This window comes from Pseudorca crassidens, chromosome 15 (assembly GCF_039906515.1).
Source record: "Pseudorca crassidens isolate mPseCra1 chromosome 15, mPseCra1.hap1, whole genome shotgun sequence".
Classification (NCBI taxonomy): domain Eukaryota; kingdom Metazoa; phylum Chordata; class Mammalia; order Artiodactyla; family Delphinidae; genus Pseudorca; species Pseudorca crassidens.
Genome location: NC_090310.1, coordinates 62,165,844 through 62,188,263, shown reverse-complemented (window position 1 = coordinate 62,188,263; position 22,420 = coordinate 62,165,844). Strand labels below are relative to the sequence as shown.

Sequence of the window (22,420 nt, the reverse complement as noted above, 5' to 3'; positions counted from 1 at the left end):
GAGAAATAGGAAAAAATCCAACACCGGTAGAAAGGAAGAATAACCTTCCCTGGAAACCCATTGTGGACTAAGCTCTTTGACACAGGTTATCTCCTTGGACCTCCACATTCGTCCTCTGAGAGTAGATATTGTAAGGCCAACTGGCCCGAGGCAGGGGAACGCAATCAGACTCACAGGTTGCATCAGCCCAGAGCTCCCACCCACCCAGTCCCAGGAACTGACCTGGTGACTTTCCACCCGGCCCAGCCTTCCCGCCTTTTGAGGGGCGGGACTAACGGTCCCAAGACTGATGCGACCGGCACCAGATATTGCCACGATACCCGAAGAGACCACCAAATAAGGACTACTCTGCGCCCTCCCGGATTCACCACACCCCTTTCCCTTCTTCCCCTATAAATTCTGCCCAAACCCTCGCCCGGGCGCGACTTCTCTGGCCCCCTTTCTCTCGGACCAGTGAACTTCGCCCGGGAGCGTACCCAAATAAAGCTTGTTTAAGCTCTCCTCCGTCTTTGGTGCCGTTCCTTACATTTGGTGCCGAAACCCGGGATGGGTACCAAACCCCGCGGATTACCGTGCGGGCCGCTCCTCCCCTCCCCCAGGAGACAACCAGGGAACCTCTACTCATCCACCCGATCCGGCAGAAAACGGGGTAAGTCCCCTCCCTTGTTTCCTCCGACCCCCAGAGTCCCTGCCCACCGGACTCCTGTCCCTAATCACGGCCGCGTCAGGGACTTCTTCGTTCTCTCTCCGGGCCTCGGGCAACTGTGGAGACGTCCCAATCGCCTGACCGCCCTGCGATCTGCCGTGAATTGGAGACTGAGACCAGGGACGCCTGTCTCCCTCTCCGTTCACTCAGGGACAGACTGGGGATCATGGGAACCTCACAATCGAAACCAGATCCTAAGACGCCCCTGGGGTGTCTCCTAGCCAATTTTACAGCCCTCGGTTTCTCCCAAGATCTCCGTCGCCGACGGCTTATTTTCTATTCCACTGTGGCCTGGCCACAATATCCTCTAGACAATCAATCCAAATGGCCTCCTGAAGGGACTTTCGATTTTAACATCCTCCGTGATCTAGATAATTACTGCCGCAGGACGGGCAAATGGTCTGAGGTCCCCTATGTCCAGGTTTTTTGGTTTCTGCGCTCTTGCCCCTCCCTTTGCGTCAATTGTTCTACCTCTCAAATCCTCCTTCCCAAACAAACATCTCCTCCATCCAAAACCTCAATTCCCTTGGATGATGATTCCTCCCCACTAACCGACCGTCCCGAATCTCTCGCCTCTCCCCCCTCCAGAGCTCCTCTCCAACCCCCACCCTACCCTAGACCGGCCCCTCTCCCTCCTGAGCCCACTCTATCGCCCCCCACCGCTCCCCCGCTCCCCCCGGCAACCTCCCCCTTGCCCCCACCTTCCCCCGCTTCCTCTCCCTCCGTCTCTCTCTCTCATCACCCCTCTCCTCGCCAGTCAGCTCACACACGGGCTCCCACCACCACGACTCCCAGGACCCAGACCTTCTAGTTCATGTTCCCTTTTCCCTCCAAGATCTCTCTCAAATAGAAAAGCGACTAGGCTCCTTTTCTGCCGACTCTTCCCGCTACATCAAAGAATTTCGCTACCTCTCTCAAGCTTACGATCTAACCTGGCACGATATCTTTGTGGTTCTGTCCTCTACCTTAACCCCTGACGAAAGGGAAAGAATTCAAACTGCTGCCCGAAACCATGCAGATCAGGTTCACCTTACCGACAACTCCATGCCTGTCGGAGCGACTGCCGTACCTGACACCGATCCAGGCTGGACTTATCAGGACGGCCAGGATGGCCGTCGTAAACGCGACCTCATGATCCAATGCCTCCTGGCTGGCATGCAGGCTGCCGGTCATAAGGTGGTTAATTTTGAAAAACTAAAAGAGATAACCCAAGAACCTAACGAAAATCCAGCTATCTTTCTCAATCGCCTTACAGAGGCCTTAACTCTCTACACCCGGCTGGATCCCGACACCCCGGCAGGGGCAACGGTCCTAGCCACCCATTTTATTACCCAATCAGCCCCGGACATCCGAAAGAAATTAAAACGGGCAGAAGATGGCCCTCAGACCCTTATTCGAGATCTGGTAAAGATGGCCTTTAAAGTCTATAATGGTCGTGAGGATTTGGCAGAATCCAGCCGACAGGCTCGGATGCACCAGAAGGTGGCCCTCCAGACCCAAGCCCTCGTAGCCGCCCTGCGGCCGGCCATCTCCCATGGACAACATCCACGGAACCCGCCGAAGGCAACCCCACCAGGGGCCTGCTTCAAGTGTGGAAAAGAGGGGCACTGGGCTCGCCAATGTCCCAATCCCCGACCTCCTTCTAAGCCCTGTCCCAGCTGCGGGCTAACGGGCCACTGGAAGAGTGACTGCCCTACGACTGGCCCTCCCTCAGCGTCTCCACGCGGGGGGCAGGCCGTCCCAACGGCATTACCACTCGGAACTACTGGGATTGGCTGATGACTGACGGCGCCCGGACTCGAAGATCCCCATCAGCCTCGCCGAGCCCAGGGTAACGCTACAGGTAGCAGGTAAGTCCATCTCATTTCTGGTGGACACGGGGGCTACCTATTCGGTCCTGCCTACCTATTCCGGGCCAGTTTCTCCTTCCCAGATCTCGGTCATGGGTATTGATGGCAAACCATCCTTCCCACTCCAGACCGGTCCACTTCCATGTCATATCGAAGGACTCCCTTTTACTCATTCCTTCTTACCATCCTGCCCAGTTCCCTTGCTAGGCCGAGATGTCCTTTTCCACTTAGGGGCCTCCCTCCAACTGGTTAGACTTGACCCTAAGGTCCCCTCCTCCCAACTCCTGCTTCCTCTTCTCGGCCTGTCTCTAGAACCCTCCCCCTCCTATCCCCCTCTTCCAATCACACCGAACCCAATCAGTCCCCAAGTCTGGGATACTTCTAAGCACATAATAGCAACACACCATTCCCCCGTCCTCATCCGCCTAAAGGACCCCTCCAAATTTCCATCAAGGCCCCAATTTCCCATCTCTGAGACTCACCTTAGGGGCCTACAATTATCACCAGACTCCTAAACCAGGGACTTATCCCCACTGACTCTCCCTGCAACACCCCCATCCTGCCTGTCCGCAAGGCCTCTGGGGACTGTCGCCTGGTCCAGGACCTCCGACTAATCAATGAAGCCATAATTCCTCTCCACCCAGTGGTACCAAACCCATACACCTTGCTCTCCCATATCCCCCCATCCACAACCCACTTTACGGTTCTGGATCTCAAAGATGCCTTTTTCACTATCCCCCCTACATCCCGACTCCTATTTCCTCTTCGCCTTTACCTGGACGGATCCGGATACTCATACTTCCAGTCAGCTCACCTGGACAGTTCTTCCCCAGGGATTCCGCGACAGTCCTCACCTCTTTGGTCAGGCGCTGGCACGGGACCTCACTTCCTGCTCCCTTACCCCCAGCACACTCCTTCAATATGTAGATGACCTCCTCCTTTGTAGCCCGTCTCTCAGCCTCTCAAGACAACACACTGCAGATCTCCTTAATTGCCTTGGCTCTCGCGGTTATTGGTTATCGGGTCTCCCCAGCCAAGGCTCAGTTATCTGTAACTTCTTGTAACCTACCTGGGGCTCCACCTTACCCCTACCACAAAAGGTCTAACAGCCGAACGCACCCGGATTATCCGTGAACTCCAGCCTCCGGAAACAGTGGAACAAATTCTCTCCTTTTGGGGCCTTATAGGATTTTTCCGACACTGGATCCCTAACTTTGCTCTCCTCGCTAAACCCTTATATCTAGCCGCTAAAGAAACCCCTCAAGGACCCCTCACCTCTCCTTCCGCCGTTCGACAGGCCTTTCTCACCCTCCGTAACGCTCTGATATCTTCTCCTCCCCTTTCTCTGCCCAACCCAAACCGACCTTTTCACCTTTTTGTGGATGAACGGGCCAGAATAGCCACTGGACTCCTTGCCCAGCCTGTAGGGCCTTCCTACCGCCCCGTGGCTTAGCTCTCCAAACAGCTAGACCCAACCATTCGGGGATGGCAACCATGCCTTCGGGCCCTAGCAGCGGCAGCCGAACTGACCAAACAAACACTCAAACTGACCCTGGCCCACCCACTAAGCGTGCTTTCCTCCCACCGGCTGGTCGACCTCCTAGGCCACAAGTCTCTCTCTCTCTTGGGTCCCTCTCGCATCTAGGAATTCCACCTGCTGTTCATCGAAAACACTGCTATCTCCCTTGACCTTCCCCCGCACCCCCCCACCCCCCACCCCCCCCCACCCCCGCCTAAACCCGGCCTCCCTCTTGCCCATTTCCGACACCCGGACCTCCCCTTCCCACTCCTGCCCCCAAGTCGTAGAGGCCCTCAGCCCGCCGAGGGAGGGACTCTTTGATACTCCACTGTCAAACCCGGACTGCACCCTCTTCGTAGATGGCAGCTCAATACTCGGTCCTGACGGATGCCAGACGGGCAGCCTGCGCGGTGGTAACTATCTCAACTATTATCGAGGCTAACAGCCTCCCAGAAGGAACGACCTCCCAAAAGGCTGAACTGATCGCACTTACACGAGCCCTTAACCTTTCCAAAGACCAAAGGGTTAACGTCTACACAGACTCTAAATATGCCTTCCTCATTGCACACAGCCACTCAGCACTACGGAGGGAACATGGATTTCTGACCACTAAGGGATCCCCAGTGGTCAACGCTTCCCTCATTGCAAAACTGGAGGCCCTCCAGCTTCCTAAAGAAGTAGTAGTTATCCATTGCAGGGGTCATCAACTCCCATCCAACCCAATAGCACAAGGTAACTCCAAGGCCGATTCCGTGGCCCGAGAGCTTACAAAAGGGGATCCTCCAGCTCCAGTCCTATTTTTCACCAGTCCTACCCAACCCACATATACCCCACACGAGGAAGCTGCCTTACTCTCAAAAGGGGGACACAAAGACAACAAAGGATGGATTTTTATAGACAACAAAATTGCCCTACCTCTGGCCCAAGCAGCTGGCCTATCAGACATCCATAAATCCTTACACATTGGTCCAGAAGCAATGTTCCGTTTTTTGGACCCCCTCTTTCATCTGCCAGGACTTAGAGAAGCCATCTCAAAGACTCACATGGCCTGCCAAACCTGCGCATCCGTCTCCCCACAAGGAGGCCTACGGCCCCGAATTCCTACACACCAGATGCGTGGACATTAGCCTGGTGAAGACTGGCAGATCGACTTTACCCATATGCCTCGCTGCAAATGCTTCCGATATCTGCTCACTCTCATTGACACCTTTTCAGGTTGGATCGAGGCCTATCCAACAACTCGAGAAACGGCAGACACGGTCGCCCTCATCCTGCTTCAATACATCATCCCCCGATTTGGTCTGCCGGTCTCCATCCAGTCGGATAATGGACCCGCCTTTGTCTCTCAGGTGGTTCAACAGGTATCCGAGGCTCTCCAGATCACCTGGAAACTCCACATCCCCTACCACCCCCAATCATCCGGTAAGGTTGAATGCTCCAATGGGATCTTAAAAGACCACCTCACCAAACTGTCCCTTGAGGTCCATGTCTCATGGCCCGACCTGCTTCCTCTAGCCCTTACCCGAATCCGAGCCTCACCTCGGACTCCTACTGGCCTCAGTCCATTTGAACTACTTTACGGCCGCCCTTTCCTCCTTCACGACCTACCAACCCAGAGTCCACCCCTAGCCTCCTACCTTCCCTGCCTCTCCCTGCTTCGCTGTCTTCTCCGCGAATATGCTGACCGTCATCTACCGACAGTGGCTGTCTCTGAAACTTCCTCTCTCCCTCTACAACCTGGAGATAGTGTCCTCCTCAAAGACTTACACTCCCAATCCCTTAAGCCACGGTGGACAGGCCCTCATACAGTGGTCCTCACCACCCTCACGGTGGCCATACTTCTAGGACACTCCTCCTGGTACCATGTCTCCCATCTTAAAGTGGCCCCAACTCAGAAAACTAGTCAACCCAACCGCTGGGTCCCACAAGGTTACGGCTTATCCACCGCCCTGCCTCTCCTCCTGCTACTTCTCCTGCCACCCAGGACTCATCAGACGTCCCTATGGCGCTTCTACATCCACGGGACATGGCAAGCTGATGGTCGAGCCCATGCCCAGGTCCTGGGGACAGGAGACTGCCAACCAGGCGGATGCCAGGCCATGGTGACCGTTAACTTTTCCTTCCCACATTTAATTTGGCAAGGTAATTGGCTAGGCCAGGAATCTCCCGTTGTCTGTTTCACCTACAACCAAACTAAAGACTACTGTCACTGGTGGACAGACACATACGGGGGGTGCCCCTACCGCTCATGTAACATCCACGTGGCAAAATTAGGCACTACAGACTTACTCTGACAATCTTACCTAGTACCAAGGATGGCAGGGGTAGCCTATCCCTTAACATCAAGGATCCCTGGGATACAAGATGGGGACAAGGGGTACAAGGAAAAATTTACCGATGGGCAACTGATACTTATCCTGTAGGGTCTTTTAAGATTTTTCGCTCCTACATTAGCTTGATTCCCAAAGTTACCCAACAGTTGAGCAAACAAGCCACTGCCATCCAGGAAACAGAACAAGCCCTAAGACATCAACTACCCCACCCCGAACACAAAGAGGATCCTTTTTCTTGGTTGACCCTCGTCCGTCAAGCAGTACAGATACTCAACCACACAGGAATAGGTAACATCTCTGACTGCTTTCTATGTGCCTCGCTTGGCCGGCCACACTTGGCTGCTGTCCCACTCGACCAGCCCTTCAATTCTACTTCCTACACCTCCCAAAACCCACCTTTTTCCCCGTTAAAAGTCCCCATATTCCTTGATTCAAAAAAATCTCACCATCTGTTACGGCAGTCGCCCAAATCTAGCTGATACTGGGCTTCTTTGCAGTTCATCCCTCACGGTAAACACATCAATTGAAGCACCACCAGGCATGTTTTTGTGGTGCAATGGTTCCCTCACAAAAAAGATCAATTCTTCTTCCCCCTTCTCATGTATCCCCGTTACTCTCATCCCACAACTCACACTGTATAGCCAAGCCGAATTTTCCTCGCTAATCACGCCGCCCTTTACCCGACGGAAAAGAGCTATCTTTCTTCCTCTGGTCGCAGGCATCTCTCTCGCCTCCTCCCTGGTCACTGCAGGCCTCGGGGCGGGGGGGTGGGGCGGGGAGCTCTGACACATAGTGTTTCGACATCCCGCGACTTAGAACATAAACTCCAGCTATCCATTGAAGCCTCCGCCGCCTCCATCTCCTCTCTCCAGCGCCAAATCACCTCCATAGCCCGAGTCGCTCTCCAGAATCGACGAGCCCTGGATCTCCTGACGGCCAACAAAAGAGGTACCTGCCTCTTCCTACAGGAGGAATGCTGCTATTACATCAATGAAACAGGACTCATCGAAGACAACGTAAACGCCCTCCATCACTTAAGCGAAGAACTCCAACGCAAACACCCAACAGTCCACCTCCCCAATTCCCGATTGGTGGCGATCCACCCTCTATACCTGGCTAACACCAATCTTAGGCCCCTTAATTCTCATCTGTATCTTGTTCATGCTTGCTCCCTGTTTTCTTAGGTTCCTTCGCAGGCACATGGAGGAAGTTTCTCGGGTGGCCACAAACCAAATGCTCCTCGGCCCTTACACCTTGCTTCCTACAGAACCCCCCACTGGTCTCCCTTAACCCTCGGACCTCTGGTCGCTCAACTCCCCTTTTGATGCCCCCATTCAGTAGGAAGTAGCCAGAGATCAGAACGCCACCCCATTACACCAAAGATGTCGGGATGTAAGGCCAACTGGCCCGAGGCAGGGGAACGCAATCAGACTCACAGGTTGCATCAGCCCAGAGCTCCCACCCACCCAGTCCCAGGAACTGACCTGGTGACTTTCCACCCGGCCCAGCCTTCCCGCCTTTTGAGGGGCGGGACTAACGGTCCCAAGACTGATGCGACCAGCACCAGATATTGCCACGATACCCGAAGAGACCACCAAATAAGGACTACTCTGCGCCCTCCCGGATTCACCACACCCCTTTCCCTTCTTCCCCTATAAATTCTGCCCAAACCCTCGCCCGGGCGCGACTTCTCTGGCCCCCTTTCTCTCGGACCAGTGAACCTCGTCCGGGAGCGTACCCAAATAAAGCTTGTTTAAGCTCTCCTCCGTCTTCGGTGCCGTTCCTTACAGATATTAATATCCCTTTGTTATGGATGAGCAAATTGAGCTGTGAAAACTGAGGTCATTGGCCCCACGTGACAAAGCTGAGATTTGAAGCAGTCAGATTCAAACTAGGGTCTCCCTGAGTCCACAATCCTTTTCTTTCACTAAACCCAGAAAGATCACTGGAGCACCCTGAAACACAAGCAGCTATGGTAAAGAAAAGAAGATGACAAAAGGTGGTATTAACCCCACCCCCTCAACTACCCAAATTTTATCAATGCTTCTGAAGCACCAGTTGAGACAGATGAGGTAGGAATAAGGATTGCGTCCAGTGCTAACTTTAGTTAGGGAATCTGTGTGAAGGCGTTTCTTGGAGAGTCTGATCCAAAGAGTCCTTTATCCAAAATGTCAGAGCAAAGAAGTAGAAGTATAAGCCACCTATGCGTGGAGGCTGCCTGTTAACACTGCCACTTGGCCAAATGATTTAACTCCCATCTCCAAGCCCCTGCCTCCTGTAAAATGGGTATAATTACAACATTGTTTTGGAAGATTCCATGTGATAAAGCTTGCAGTGTGCTTAGAACACTATCGAACACTTAAGCGCTCAATATAATTGTCATCATGAATATGATGGAGGTCTTCTTAAAAAATAATTCAGTATGACTTACTTGGAAATGTATCAAAAAATAAGGAGTGATGGATACAGGCGTAGTGTGATAAGGTATAGTAAAATTTTAATGAAAGATAAAATAGTTAAAATGTTCACTGCAAAATTCTTTCCACTTTTTGTATGTTTGAAAATGTCCATAATCCAACGTTGGAAAAATAATGCATTGTGATCTGCTCTGGGAGGAGGAAGGGCTAAGTTTTGTCTTTGTTTTTTTAATAGAAAAGGTACAAAAATGAAAACAAAATGGGCGAAATCTTCCTCAACTCTCTCCCGCCTTCGGGCTGTGGTCCGTTAGTAAACCTGCTTGAATGAAATCATCGAGGACCGCTTGCGAAATACCAAATCCTCGAGAGCGAGGCCCAAGGCTGCCAAAACCTCGCGAGGGACAGGGACGCGATCCAAGCTCCGCATCCCACTTCGGTGCCGAGGAGGTAGGGTTGGAGCGAGCACTAACGGAAACGCGGCCTGGCCGTTACCAGGGGGTTCCCGGCCCGCGGCCGCTGACCGCCGAGCGCCGCAAGTAAATACCTTAGCGGGGCGGGGGAGAGAAGCGTCGAATTTCAAAAAAAAAAAAAAAAAAAAAAGCCCAAACCCCCACAGCCCCGGGCGGGCGGGCGCGCGCCATGGGCGCCCTTTGGCTGCGGGAGTGAGTGGAGGATGCTGGGAAGGAGGTAAAATGGCCACCGGCGGCGGCGCGGAGGAGGAGAGGAAGCGGGGGCGGACGCAGCTCCTGTCCCTTGCGCGCCCGGCGGCCCGGGCCGAGGAGGCCGAGGGCGGCCGCGAGAAGATGGGCTGGGCCCAGGTGGTGAAGAACCTGGCCGAGAAGAAGGGCGAGTTCCGCGAGTCGCGGCCTCCGCGGCGGGAGGAGGAGGGCGGTAACGGCGCGCGCGGCGGGCTCAGCGTCCCCGCGGGCCTGGCGGCGCCGGGCCTCGGTGACTTTCCCCCGGCCGGCCGCGGGGACCCGAAGGGCCGCCGGAGAGACCCGGCCGGCGAGGCGACGGACGCCCGCAAGAAGAAGGGCGCAGCCGAGGCGGGCAGGAGGAAGAAGGCCGAAGTGGCGGCCATGGCGGCCCCGGCCAAGCCCGACGCGGCCGAAGACGCGGCCGAGCGGCCCCCACAGGACGAGCAGGCGACGCCGGCTGGCCCCGCGGCGGGCCCGGGCAAGGGCCGCTTCCTCGTGCGCATCTGTTTCCAGGGAGACGAGGGCGCCTGCCCAACCCGGGACTTCGTGGTGGGCGCGCTCATCCTGCGCTCCATCGGCATGGACCCGAGCGACATCTACGCGGTCATTCAGATCCCTGGCAGCCGGGAGTTCGACGTGAGCTTCCGCTCGGCGGAGAAGCTGGCCCTATTCTTACGCGTCTACGAGGAGAAGCGCGAGCAGGAGGACTGCTGGGAGAACTTTGTGGTGCTGGGGCGGAGCAAGTCCAGCTTGAAGACGCTCTTCATCCTCTTCCGGAACGAGACGGTGGACGTGGAGGACATCGTGACCTGGCTTAAGCGCCACTGCGATGTGTTGGCCGTGCCGGTGAAAGTGACCGACAGGTTTGGGATCTGGACCGGGGAGTACAAGTGCGAGATCGAGCTGCGCCAGGGGGAGGGCGGGGTCAGGCACCTGCCGGGGGCCTTCTTCCTGGGGGCCGAGAGGGGCTACAGCTGGTACAAGGGGCAGCCCAAGACGTGCTTTAAATGTGGTTCCCGGACCCACATGAGTGGCAGCTGCACACAGGACAGGTGCTTCAGGTGCGGGGAGGAGGGGCACCTGAGCCCTTACTGCCGGAAGGGCATCGTGTGTAACCTCTGTGGCAAACGAGGACACGCCTTTGCCCAGTGTCCCAAAGCGGTTCACAATTCTGTGGCAGCTCAACTAACCGGCGTGGCCGGGCACTGAACACCCGCCTGCCTGCCAGGGTGAACACAGAGCCAGCTTACCCCTCTTAAGTGCCAAAACTTTTTTTTAAACCATTTTTTATCGTTTTTGAAGGAGATCTTCTTAAAACTACAAGAGACATCTCACTTTGCCTTCCTAAACTGAGTTTACTCCATTTCAGCCTTTCCTGAATTTGGTGACTCTGTCATCAGTAACGACTACCGACCGAGAACTGTAGTGTGCAGATATGTCTCCCCTCCCTTGTTTAAAATTTATTTTCATTTTTGTATTTGGAGATATTTTTTCTGGTACTTTTTACTCCCCACCCCTTGTCTTCTCCCCGGATTTTCATTCTTCCGGCTGCCTTGCTCATCTTTGTGCCCCAGTGCTAGGTAGGGGCCTAGCACATGGTCGGCACTCCATCAATGTTTGTTGAATTGAGAACATTGTTGACCCTGGCTTCTGTCAGGGTGTCTATCTTTTGCAGCTCATCCCGTCCCCTTTTAATTTGCTGCTTCTAATCTATGTGGTCTGAGAATTTGTGAAACCAGTGTTGTTAGAAGTGTATGTAACCTGAGTCAATAGGCTCTGAATGGTGGCCAAGGGCCTCTCTTATGGCATTAAAATGCATGGACTTTGTGACAGCGCTTTCAGTGGCTCAGAAACCATTCTTCACAGAATCATGGAATCTAGAATTTTCCTGCTGGAAAAGACCTAAAAATTGGTCTAGACCAATCCACTGGTTTTCCAACAGATGAAACAAGACCAGAGAGGTTAAATGACTGGATCAAAATCACATAGCTGTCTGGTGCCAGAGCTAGCCTAGAGTAGAGTTCCCTGACCCCAAGCCCGGTGCTCATTCCACTACCTCTCACACCTCACAACATTTTCCTCAACACTTGAGGGCCCAGAAAGTCTGCTCTTTCCAGAATAATAAGCCCAGGGGAATGCTAAGAAATCATCTGGGGAAGGAAGCAGAAGATTTGGCAGGAGCTTCAGAATACTTGGGAGATACGGAAGGGACAAAGGAACATAATCCAGGGTGTACTCATTGCCCCCTGGGGTACCATATCTGGATTAAAGTGGCCCTGCTCCTTTGTGGCCTTCCCCTTCCCCGTTCATTGCCATCAGTGAGAAATAGAGGTGCTCCTGAGTAAAGGTTTGCATTTGCATCTTAGCCTCAATAGCTAGCGTCCCCAGAGAAGCAGCCGACTGGAGCTCATCTGCAACCTCCGGACTCTCAGGAGAAAAACAGAATTCCAATGAGCTGTTAACTCTAAAATGTACTTGGGAAATAGGCCAAGCTGGAGGGCATTGGGTCTACTAAGTGTTATCAATTTAAAGTAGAAAAGACAGTTCACTGCTTTTCTTTTAGTTTTTGTCTTTCCTTTATGTTTTGCTATTTTCTTGTGGCTTAGAATGTAAAATCGATTGTTTAAAGTTTTGTTCTGAATAAATATTTATCTTTTGTATTGCTAACACTGCTGCACTATTTCCTTTCAAAATGTTAGATGCATAGGTTCACAGACCGTAGTTCAACCCAGGCTTCCCACACACCATTTGTTTACTCTGCATATACATTTCCAGCCCGCAGGCAACACTTAACACCTACTATGTTTTCCCAGGCCCTTGGGAATTGTTACCTAAACCTTTGCATCAAAATCACTTAGCATACTGTTAAAACTAAAGTGTTAAGTCCTAACTCAGTTCCCAGCAATCGGAATCACTGGAGTGAGTGAACTATTTTTAGTAAGCACCCCAAGCAACTCTGATGGGCAGCCAGGTTTGAGACCACAGTTCTGAATGGTACTAACATGACTGAGAGGGACTGCCCTCAGGAGATTACAAACCAGTGGGAAAAACTGAGGTAGGATGTCAGTTTCATCATCTTAACAGTTATTGGAAGTGCACTGAATTGGATACAAAGTGTTCATGGGCTTTAGAAAAAATGCCATCTCTTCCAACTATAAGGGAGGAAGAGAGAAAGGGTCCAGGAAATTTCCCATAGAGCTAACTCACTCCTCCAAGCTAGCCCTGGAGACTCCAGACACAACCCTCTGAGGGATTTTCTAGCCCTGAGATGATAAGATGATCTGATCCTAAGAATTAATGTTCCCAGTATATTGATTCTCTGACTCAGTGATTTGAGGGGATTTCCAGAGCTGATCTGGTACAGTTGAGGCCTGGTTGGCTCTTCAGAATCCTGCCTTTCAGAGCCAGCTCAGCCTTTCTCCTTCCTGTCTCCCAAGGCAAACACAGTCTTCCCTCCTCCTTCCTTCCCTCCCTCCCTCTGTCCTCTCTCTCCCCCTCCTCTGCCACGGGTTTCCCTCCCGCACTGTGCTGGAGGCCTGACGTGGGGGGAAAAAGCCTGTATTCATCATAGTCCCCTCCCCCTTCCTCCTAGCAGGCACTGTGCCAAGGAGCCTCCTTGGAAGGAATCTTCCCTCTCTCTGCCCCTCCCCCCCAACTCTACTGGAGAGAGCAGAGGAAGAAACTGTTTCCCTGCCCTTCCCCTCCCCGCCCCCCTATCCGCTTCAGGGCCTCCAGCCTGGCAGTCTGGGGACTGAGCCACGGGCTGGAGCAGAACAAACCTCCCCCAGCTTCCTCTCCTGATCTAGCAGCCCCCAAATTACAATCCCTCACTGTTCATGGGCTCCTGGGAAGTGTGTGGAGATCCCCAGCCTGAGGCTGGCTGACTAGCTGACATTCATTCGTTCAGCTTACAACAATACTGAAGGCCATTAAGAGCCAGACCCGACAAAAGGCACTCTGCATACGCCCGTGAATAAGACTGTGCACTTGCAGAGGGAGCTACAGATAAGTAATAAGGAAGCAATTTTTAAAATAATATTAAGTATTTTTTAATGTTCTAGAAAAGAGTATAGAATTGTCTCAAATGCAGTTCTACTAGAAGAGATGATGTCTCGACTGAAACCTGCAAAATGAAGGAGTCAAGTGAAGAAGGAGAAGATATTCAAGCAACAGAAGCAGCCTGTGCAAAGACCTGGAGACTAGAGCACAGGGTGTGTTCAGGCTGGCTGGAGAGTCACAGGAAGATGTGGTTGGGAAAAGGCCAAGAGGAAGTGACAGGGTTTGTCAGTGTATTAAGAGGCTTGATTTTGTCCTAACACCCTCCACTCTGGCTGCCTTCATTCCATTCATTTAACACTCTAACATTCGTATGTTAAGCACCAACTCTTTCAAGGCAACGAATTGCAGCAAAATAGTCAAGCACTTTGGGGCTGGAATTCTAGAGTCACACAAATATATAATCTGTAATAATGCATTGAAAGAAACATACAGAGTGACATGTTTAATAAGGAAAACTGATCTGTTCTTGGGGGGGTCAGGGATAACTTCCCAGACAAAATGTTTGAACTGAGATCAAAAGATTATATAAGAAGTTAATTGAAAGGTGGGGGTGGGGGTTAAGTGGTGGTAAGGGTATGAGCCTAGGTTTGCGTAAGGATAACAAGTATAACAACCCTATAGTGGGAGGAGGCACAGTGGATTCTAGAAACCAAATGAAAGCCAGTGTTTAGAAACAAACCACTCTAGGTATTGAGGAAAGTGATGGGCTCTAGGCTGGATATTAGGAATGATTCCTAGAACACCATGGAACTGACCTACCAGGGGAGCTACTACCTCTTTCACAGTCAGAAAGGAGCCAGGAGGCCATCACTGGAAAGGCCGAGTTTGAGAACACGCTGTGGAAGCTGCCACTCAAGGACAGGATGCCACTGCCAATGCTACTGCTAGAACAGTGGAATGTCAAGCCCTTGAAGCCAGAGATCATACACTAGAGTCTCCACAACCTTACTTAAAAGCAAAATCAGCCAATATTGTTTGACTTCTGCCTACTACCACCTTCCAAACCTCATGTAAGTGTACCTAATTGCTGGAGCCCTAGCTGCAAGGGAGTCAGGAAATGCTTTTGCTTTCCAGCATGAGTAGCACAGAAAGCACACTAACAGTGGGAATGGGAGCTGTCTGCCGACCATCCACATCTGGCACAGCCAGTGTGGCTACAATGCAGAGAGGGGGAGGGAGATGATGGTACGAAATAAGACTGGAGATCTCTTGGGGAGGTCTGGTCAGCCATGTTTAGAATTTGAGTCTAAGAATGATGAGGCGCCGTTGAAAAATTTTTGAGCAAGGAAGTGACATGATCACGGTTATATTTTTAAAAGACCATTCAGGATACTTTGTAGAGAATGGGTCAGAGAGAAACCCAGGTGTAGAGAAGTCCAGTTTACCAAGGTGACAGATTGAGGGTACCTTGGACCTGGATGATGCAGATAGAGAAAAGCAGGCAGGGTAAAGAGATTTTTAGGAGTTTAAGTTAACAAGACTTAGACATAGGCTGGAGGAAAAGTAAGTACCAAGGATGACACCCAAGTTTCCAGCTTCTGCAATTGGATAGATAGTGGGGCCACGCCCTGAGGTGTAGAATAGAGGAGAAAATCCAAGTTTGGGCCGAAGGTCTTCAGTTTGATTTTGGCTGTGTTGAGTTTGAGATCCCCGTAGAGGATGTCTAAAAGAAGGTGTGGGATGGGTGGTTCGAGATCCACAGGTCTTAAATTCTAAGGAGAGCTCTGGGCTTGAGATATAAACACAGGTGTCCTCTAGCAATGGTTTTCAAACTCTTTAACCACATTCCACAGAAGGTATACATTTTACATTGCAGCCATCCAACAGATACATATACATGTGTATACTTATATATAAATAAACAAGTTTATATATAGAAACAAGTTTCTATAGAAACAAGTTTATATATAGAAAGAAATAATATTATCTCTGTGGGTGGTGTGCTCTGATCTTTTCTATTCTATTGCTTCATTCTTTTATAAATGCTTATATGACCCATGAAATTGATTTTATAATCTCCTAATGGGTCATGAGAAAAAGCATAGGGGAGAAAGATTATAGCAACTCGGACCATACCTTATGCAACTCTGACATGTGAGAGTTTTCCCTGATGGAAAAAGATATCATGACAAATTAATAAAGGACAGCCAGAAAGGGAGAAGGAAAAGAAGAGTGTAGAGACACATAAACCAAGGGAGGATAGTTATAAGTGGCAGGGATTAAATGTGTTGAGTGCTGCAAGAGGTCAAGTAAAATTGGCCTTGAGAAATGTCAAGATTCATAAGTCAGGATTGAAGAGTGCCCATTGGATTGAATAATGTGGAGGTCATTGGTGAAGGCCTTTTAGAGTGTTGGGAGAAAGAGGTGGACTAAGGAACAAGTAATCTTCCTAAAATGCCAATGTAGCACTCTGACCCTTTTACTCCCTCTGGGGCTCTCTACTGCTCTAGGGAGTCAGCCTAGCATACAACTCCTTTTGCAAGAGGCTTCTGGGTCCCTTTGGGACTTTATTCTCAGCCAGAGTGCCCATTTCCCTACTTCACGTCAACTTCAGGTGTGGCTGACAAAGAGCAACCAGGAGTTCAGTATGATGGAGTGTGGAATGGTATAAGAGGAAGCTAAGGAGTCAGATCATACCAAGTTGAAGGTGGAATTCCACGAGAGCGAGCGTTACCAGACGTGGGCAGAGCCAGTGGATCCATACAGCACCACTTGCTGGCTTGTCAGCGTGACTAAGAATATTTGGGGGAGGACATGTTTCATGAAAATAAACAGATATATTATGGAGGAGAATGCAAACTGCAGAGTTTTAAAATAAAACATGGACCAACATCTTTGGAAAGCAGTTTGTTTGGCACTATCAAAATTTTAAATTTACATAATCTTTAACACAGCAGTCATAGGAAATGAATCTATAGCTAAACTTGGACAGGTGCACAAAGATGTTATATGTCACATGTTATGTATGTTCACTGATGCATTACTTAAGGTACCAAGGACTGGAAACAACCTGATTGTCTATCAGTTATGTATCAATAGTAGTTAGGCTATGGCACATTCAAATGGTGTCACACTGTGCAGCTGTTAAAAAGAACGGCTATTTAAAACCATCTAAGACACATTTTAAAGTGAACAAAGCAAGGTATGGTATGCTACTGTTTACATTTTAATTTTACTTTTTTCAGCTTTGTTGAGGTGTAATTGACAAATAAAATTGTAAGATATTTAAAGTGTACCATGTGACAACTGATATATATATTACATTTTTAAATGATGGAATAAATATATACATATGCTTGTTTATGTATAGAATCATCTGGAAGGATATTAGTGAAATTGATAACTTGCTTCTGAGAAGAACTGGATATTTGGGATTGGGGCTGGAAGGAAAATGTATTTTCCATGGTATATCCCTGGGGGGTTTCTTTGGTTTTGTTTCTAACTATTTCATGTACTATCTCTGGCAAAAAAAAAAAAAAAAATTAAAGAAAAAAATGCAAAACACAACACAAGACTTCAAAGAAATTCCTGTAGACTCTGTAGAAACGGGAGTCCATTTCCTCTACCTTTAAAAATAAGACATTTTGATTGGGAAAGTTTAAAACTCTAGAGCGGCCAAGCCAACTCACTGGTCTCCCTGCTTCCAAGCTTGGTCTCCTTCCACCCAGGAAAATCGTCCCCAAAACAAAATTTGATCACATTAAGCCCCAGCTTAAAAGACCTTCAAAGACTTTGTGTCCTCCCTGGGGCCCACCAGGCCCTGCCTGGTCGCCCAGCCTCCTCTGGGCCTCACCCCCTCACCCTGGCTGGGCTTCTGCTACTCATTCCAGGAATTCACCCTCCCAGGCCCGTGGTTAACCCTTACGTTCCCTGGCGCTCAACTCTAATGCCACTTCCTAACGGCAGCCTTCCCTAACCTTCTAGACAAAACCCTCTTACACTCCCCTCCTTTTCGTGGTCACTGCAGGTACAATGATATGTTTATTTATGCCACGGTTTAATTAATATCTGCCTCTGTCTCTCGATTTTGAACTCCCAGAGGGCAGAGACCAGGACTTTTTTAGCTCTTGGTGATAGTTCCAACATTTCGCACTGTGCCTGGCACATAGTAAAAGTCCAATAAATATTTATTGCACGAATGATCTAGAAATTACTTGGCTGTGGTTACAGATCAGGATATGTACCTCCTTATCCTTTTTTTATTCCTTTTTTTAAATTGAAGTATAGCTGATTTACAATGTTGTGTTAGTTTCAGTTATACAGCAAAGTGATTCGGTTTTACATATATATATATTTTCAGATTCTTTTCCATTATAGGTTATTATAAGATATTGAATGTAGTTCCCTGTATGGTAGGTCCTTGTTGTTTATCTTTTTTTTTTTTTTTTTTTTTTTGCGGCACGCGGGCCTCTCACTGTTGTGGCCTCTCCCGTTGCGGAGCACAGGCTCCGGACGCGCAGGCTCAGCGGCCATGGCTCACGGGCCCAGCTGCTCCGCGGCATGTGGGAGCCTCCCGGACCGGGGCACGAACGCGTGTCCCCTGCATCGGCAGGCGGACTCTCAACCGCTGCGCCACCAGGGAAGCCCTGTTTATCTATTTTATATACAGTAGTGTGTATCCTCCTTGTCCTTTGTAAATGACACTCAAAGTATCCCTTAGCACACTGACTCTCTACTGAATAAGGGCTTATTCATTCATCTTCAAAAAGCAAATTCAAATTTTGAGATTAACAGATACACACTACTATATATAAAATAGATAGACAACAAGGACCTACTGTATAGTACTGGGAACTATATTCAATAACTTGTAATAACCTACAATGGAAAAGAATCTGAAAAAGTTATATACATAACTGAATCACCTTGCTATACACCTGAATCACGGTAAATCAACAATACTTCAATTAAAAAATAATAATAATTTTTTTAAAAAAAAATCGAATTCACTCCTTCAGTCTTCTCACTTTTGTTAAGGGTTTCCTTCAGCCTGGAGATCAGGCCCATCCTCCCCTATTCCTCTGAGGGCATATCACTGAGACTTAGCCTGCATGTCCCCCACACTGTGAGGCGCAGTGGATTGTGAATGCCTAGCTTCAACAAAACACTCCCTTATCCCTGGCAAGAGTAGCTCTGGCCCTGAGCCCTGCCCCTCCTCAGGGGGTGGGGTGGGAATCTGTAGGCACAAGAGGAACTGCCCACCCAGAGTCTGTGCCCTCCCTTTCCAGACCATTCTCTGAAACCCCAGAATTCCCTTCCAAAATACCTCTAAGCTCAATTAGAACCTTCGTGGCCTCAACTCTGGGTTCATCTCAGCTGAGGGCAGGTTGCACTGCCTGATGCACCCCTTACAGACCTGAGGCTTAGGTCTGTATTGCAAGAGACAGCTGGATGTGGCGGTTGGGGTGTCCACTCATACGTGCTGGGTCCCTCACTGATGGGATAGGAGGTAGCTGGACTGGGGTTGGATGCAGGATCCAGGGGGCAGCCCTCGCTGGGCCAACACACCCTGGCACAGACCTCCAAGGGTCCTGGAATTCTAATTCGAACCTGGCTTTTCCAGGTTGTTGTGAAAGTAGATCCATCAAGGAGGAGAAGATAACATATTTCATTTAACACCTTAGACTGATGATGGATGTATCACTTCTAACTACAGAGACGTGTGGTATATGGGCCTCCAGCTGAACTTTTGTCCTGGGCACTGCAAATGCCCCTGTTTGGTTGTACCATTTCTTAGCTCAGACAAGAAATGTAAGCTCTCTGGGACTGTTTCCTTACCAGAAAAATGTGTTTAATGGTAACTGCCTTATCAGGGCTGATGAGAAAATGAAATAAAAATTCATGTAAAGGGCTTGGCAGAGTGCCAGACCCTCAGTAAACGGTAGCTCTCATCGTTAGTTTTTCCTTTTTGTCCTCTGGCTATCATCTCCCATGATTTTCTATATGACATCCGAACTGGTCTCTTTTGTAAAATTTCCACACTGCTCCTCCCTTCTCACCCACATAAGGATAACCCCCTATTCTCTCCACCTAGTCAAATCCTACTCTGTCTTAACAATTAAGGTAATAGCTGCTGGTGACTGCAGTTTACTGTGTTTCAGGCATCGTATTAAGAGGTTGACATGCATTATCTCAACTCAGTTCTGACACCAACACAACGAGGTGGGTACTGTTTATCATTCCCCAAATACAAGGACACTGGTATCTGGAGAGTTGAAGCACTGTCATCTGGGGCCATTGGGAATGTGAACCCGGTCTTACTACAGAGATAGGTCTCCCAAATGCCTCGTCCCGATCCTGTTTGCCGCCTCCTCCGTCCTTCCAGTGCGCCGGCGAGACCTCTCTCCTTCAAGCCCCCATACTGAAGGCTGTCATACCCCGTCAGGTCTGTCTGCGGACTTTCGGCCTCAAAGGGCGGGCACTTGTCTCACGTCACGTTGCCCACATCAGGGATCCTCCCTCCTTCTCTCCTCTTTCTTCCTCCCTTCCTCCCTCCCACTAAGTATCTCGTTCCTACTCTGTGCTAGGCTTTGTGTTAGTTCACATGCAAAATGTTACCAATGGAGAGGTCAAGGGAGGATGGAATTATATGTCATTTTTCTCTCGTCTTTAACGCCTTTCTGTCTGATTTTTTTCCAGTGAGCACGCAGGCCAGGTTTCTCGAACCCAGTTCAGATGCTGCTTTGCTAGGTTGGTTTGGTCGGAGGAAAGCCCTGTCCCCTTAACTCCCAGCCCCCACGCCTCCTCCACCAGCCCTCAAATCCAGGCCGCCCATCCCCCCTCCGGAAGGGGGGAGTTGGGAACGAACGCCGAAATCTGAGTGGCTCTTTCAAGCCTCCGTTGCCGTGGAAACCGGCAGCACAGGCCTTGGCGGTCCTTTACACCATCCTCCAGCGACGCAGCCAATGGGCTATGAGCTCCATCCCAGGCGTCCCCGCCCCACAGCTGCCCGGCAGCCCACCAATGGGCAGGTCCCTAAGCTTAGAGTCCTGCCTTCCGCTCAGTGACACCGCCAGTGAGCTTCGGTCCTGCTCTCCCTCCAGCTTCAATGAAGCAACAAGACTCGATTTTTCAAAAAAAGAATTCTCCAAATTAGAAGGAACTAGCAGTAAAGCCTCTGTCAGTTGCAGCCTGAATAATCTTTGGCTGGTATTTTATTTAAGAGAGCAAAACTGTTCCAATTAGACAACAATATATGTCGTTCTCTGCTAAAAAAAATTTAGGCAATGAAAATTTAGGCAATGGGGTTGATATCTGCTCTACGTGGATTTCTTTCAATATAGGTATTTTCATTTAATTTTAAATGATCAAGAAGCTAGTCATCTTTCCTTGTTTGTATTTCAAATGCATACAAATGAAAGACGCTGAGTCATTGAGACATTGACCTAAGCAATTGGTAGCTGACTTTTATTGGACAAAACATATTAAAACTGTAGGATAAATGAATATTTTTCTTAATCCATTGAAGAAGTTCCATTTTTAAGGCAGACTATGTAATTGCTTTAACACTCTAAAGTCTAAATAAACTAAATGTGTTTTTAAAACCCTGCCATCTTTTTAAAAATGAACTTTATATTTTAGAACAGTTTTAGATTTACAGAAAAATTGCAAAGATAATACAGAGTTCCTATATCCCCCACCCATCCTGTTTCCTCTATTATCAACATCTTACATTAATATGGTGCATTCGTTACCATTAATAGTTTATTCAGATTTCCTTAGTGTTTACTTAATGTCCTTTTTCTATCCCGGGATTCCATCCAGGATGCCACATTGCATTTATCTCGTGTCTCCTAGATTCTTCTTGGCTGTGGCAGTTTCTCAGACATCAACAGGACTGATCACTGTTGGTGTTGACCTTGATCACCTGGCTGAGGTAGTACCTGTCAGGTTTCTCCTCTGTAAAGTTGCTCTTCTTTTACCCCTTTTCATGTTCTCCTCTTTGGAAGGAAGTAACTATGCTTAGCCCACACTTAAGGAGTGGGGAGTACTGTTCTACCCCCTTGAGGGTGGAGTATCTGTGTAAGTTATTTGGAGTTTTTCTGCACTGAAGATGTGTTTCTTTTCCTCTATTTATTTAGTCATTTATTTACATCAATGGACTCATAGATACTTATTTCATACTTTCAGTTATAATCCAGTACTGCTTAATTTTGTTGCTCAAATTGGTCCAGATTTGGCCTTTGGCAGGCAGCTCTTTTAGTCGGCTCCTGGGTCCCTTTGACATATTCCCATCTTTGTGTGTCTTTTGTTGTTCTTGAGCACTTCCTTACCTTCTGGCACTATATGTTGCCCCAGACTCATCTTGTATATCCCCTGCCCCAGTCCTAGAATTAGCTGTTTCTCAAAAGTCCAGATTCCTCCTATTTCAACTAACAGAACAAAGAAATATATGTGCATATGCTAACCTGTGTACATAAACATATCTAAGAATATTTCTGTATGTAACCATCTGCATCTATATTAAGCTAAAGGTAAGGTCCTATTTATATTTCCAGCTCTAATCCATTACCACATGAATCACTCTAGCCTCCTCCCCTTGCTCATCTGTAAATTCCCACTCCAACAATGAGAAACCTGCTCCCACCATTCACCAGTAAAAATGTATAGCAGCATCAGCATTGTTAACCCATACCCCTGTGGGAAACGTTATCAACTTTATGTACACTTTCTTTTGCTTTTAGTTTTACAGAGCGCGCTCGTTTCTAAAGTTGCTTAAGTCAAGCTCCTTTCCCCCACCCCCTTTAATGAGGCTGTTTCATACATTTGTAATACAGTTTGTTTTGTCACATTCTGCATTCCATTTTGGGATCCTCCCCAGTCATAAATGATTTTTTA

At 49.2% G+C, this 22,420-nt stretch overlaps 1 protein-coding gene across 2 annotated transcripts; it reads left to right on the top strand.

Annotated features, from left to right (window-relative positions):
* Positions 1–303: 303 nt before the first annotated feature.
* ZCCHC3 (zinc finger CCHC-type containing 3) lies at positions 304–12,190 on the top strand. 2 transcript variants are annotated; one of them, XM_067707743.1, is made up of 3 exons: positions 304–649; positions 5,291–5,497; positions 7,281–12,190. In XM_067707743.1, the coding sequence occupies exon 3, from the start codon at positions 9,518–9,520 to the stop codon at positions 10,730–10,732; it is 1,215 nt and encodes a 404-aa protein (XP_067563844.1). In that variant the 5' UTR covers positions 304–649; positions 5,291–5,497; positions 7,281–9,517; the 3' UTR covers positions 10,733–12,190. The 2 variants fall into 2 exon arrangements, with proteins under 2 accessions (XP_067563844.1, XP_067563843.1); XM_067707742.1 differs by having other exon boundaries at positions 7,225–12,190.
* The last annotated feature ends 10,230 nt before the right edge of the window (positions 12,191–22,420 follow it).

What these genes read in the sequence shown, in the direction of transcription:
- ZCCHC3 (XM_067707743.1), top strand. Translation starts at nt 9,518, where the DNA reads ATGGCCACCGGCGGCGGCGCGGAGGAGGAGAGGAAGCGGGGGCGGACG.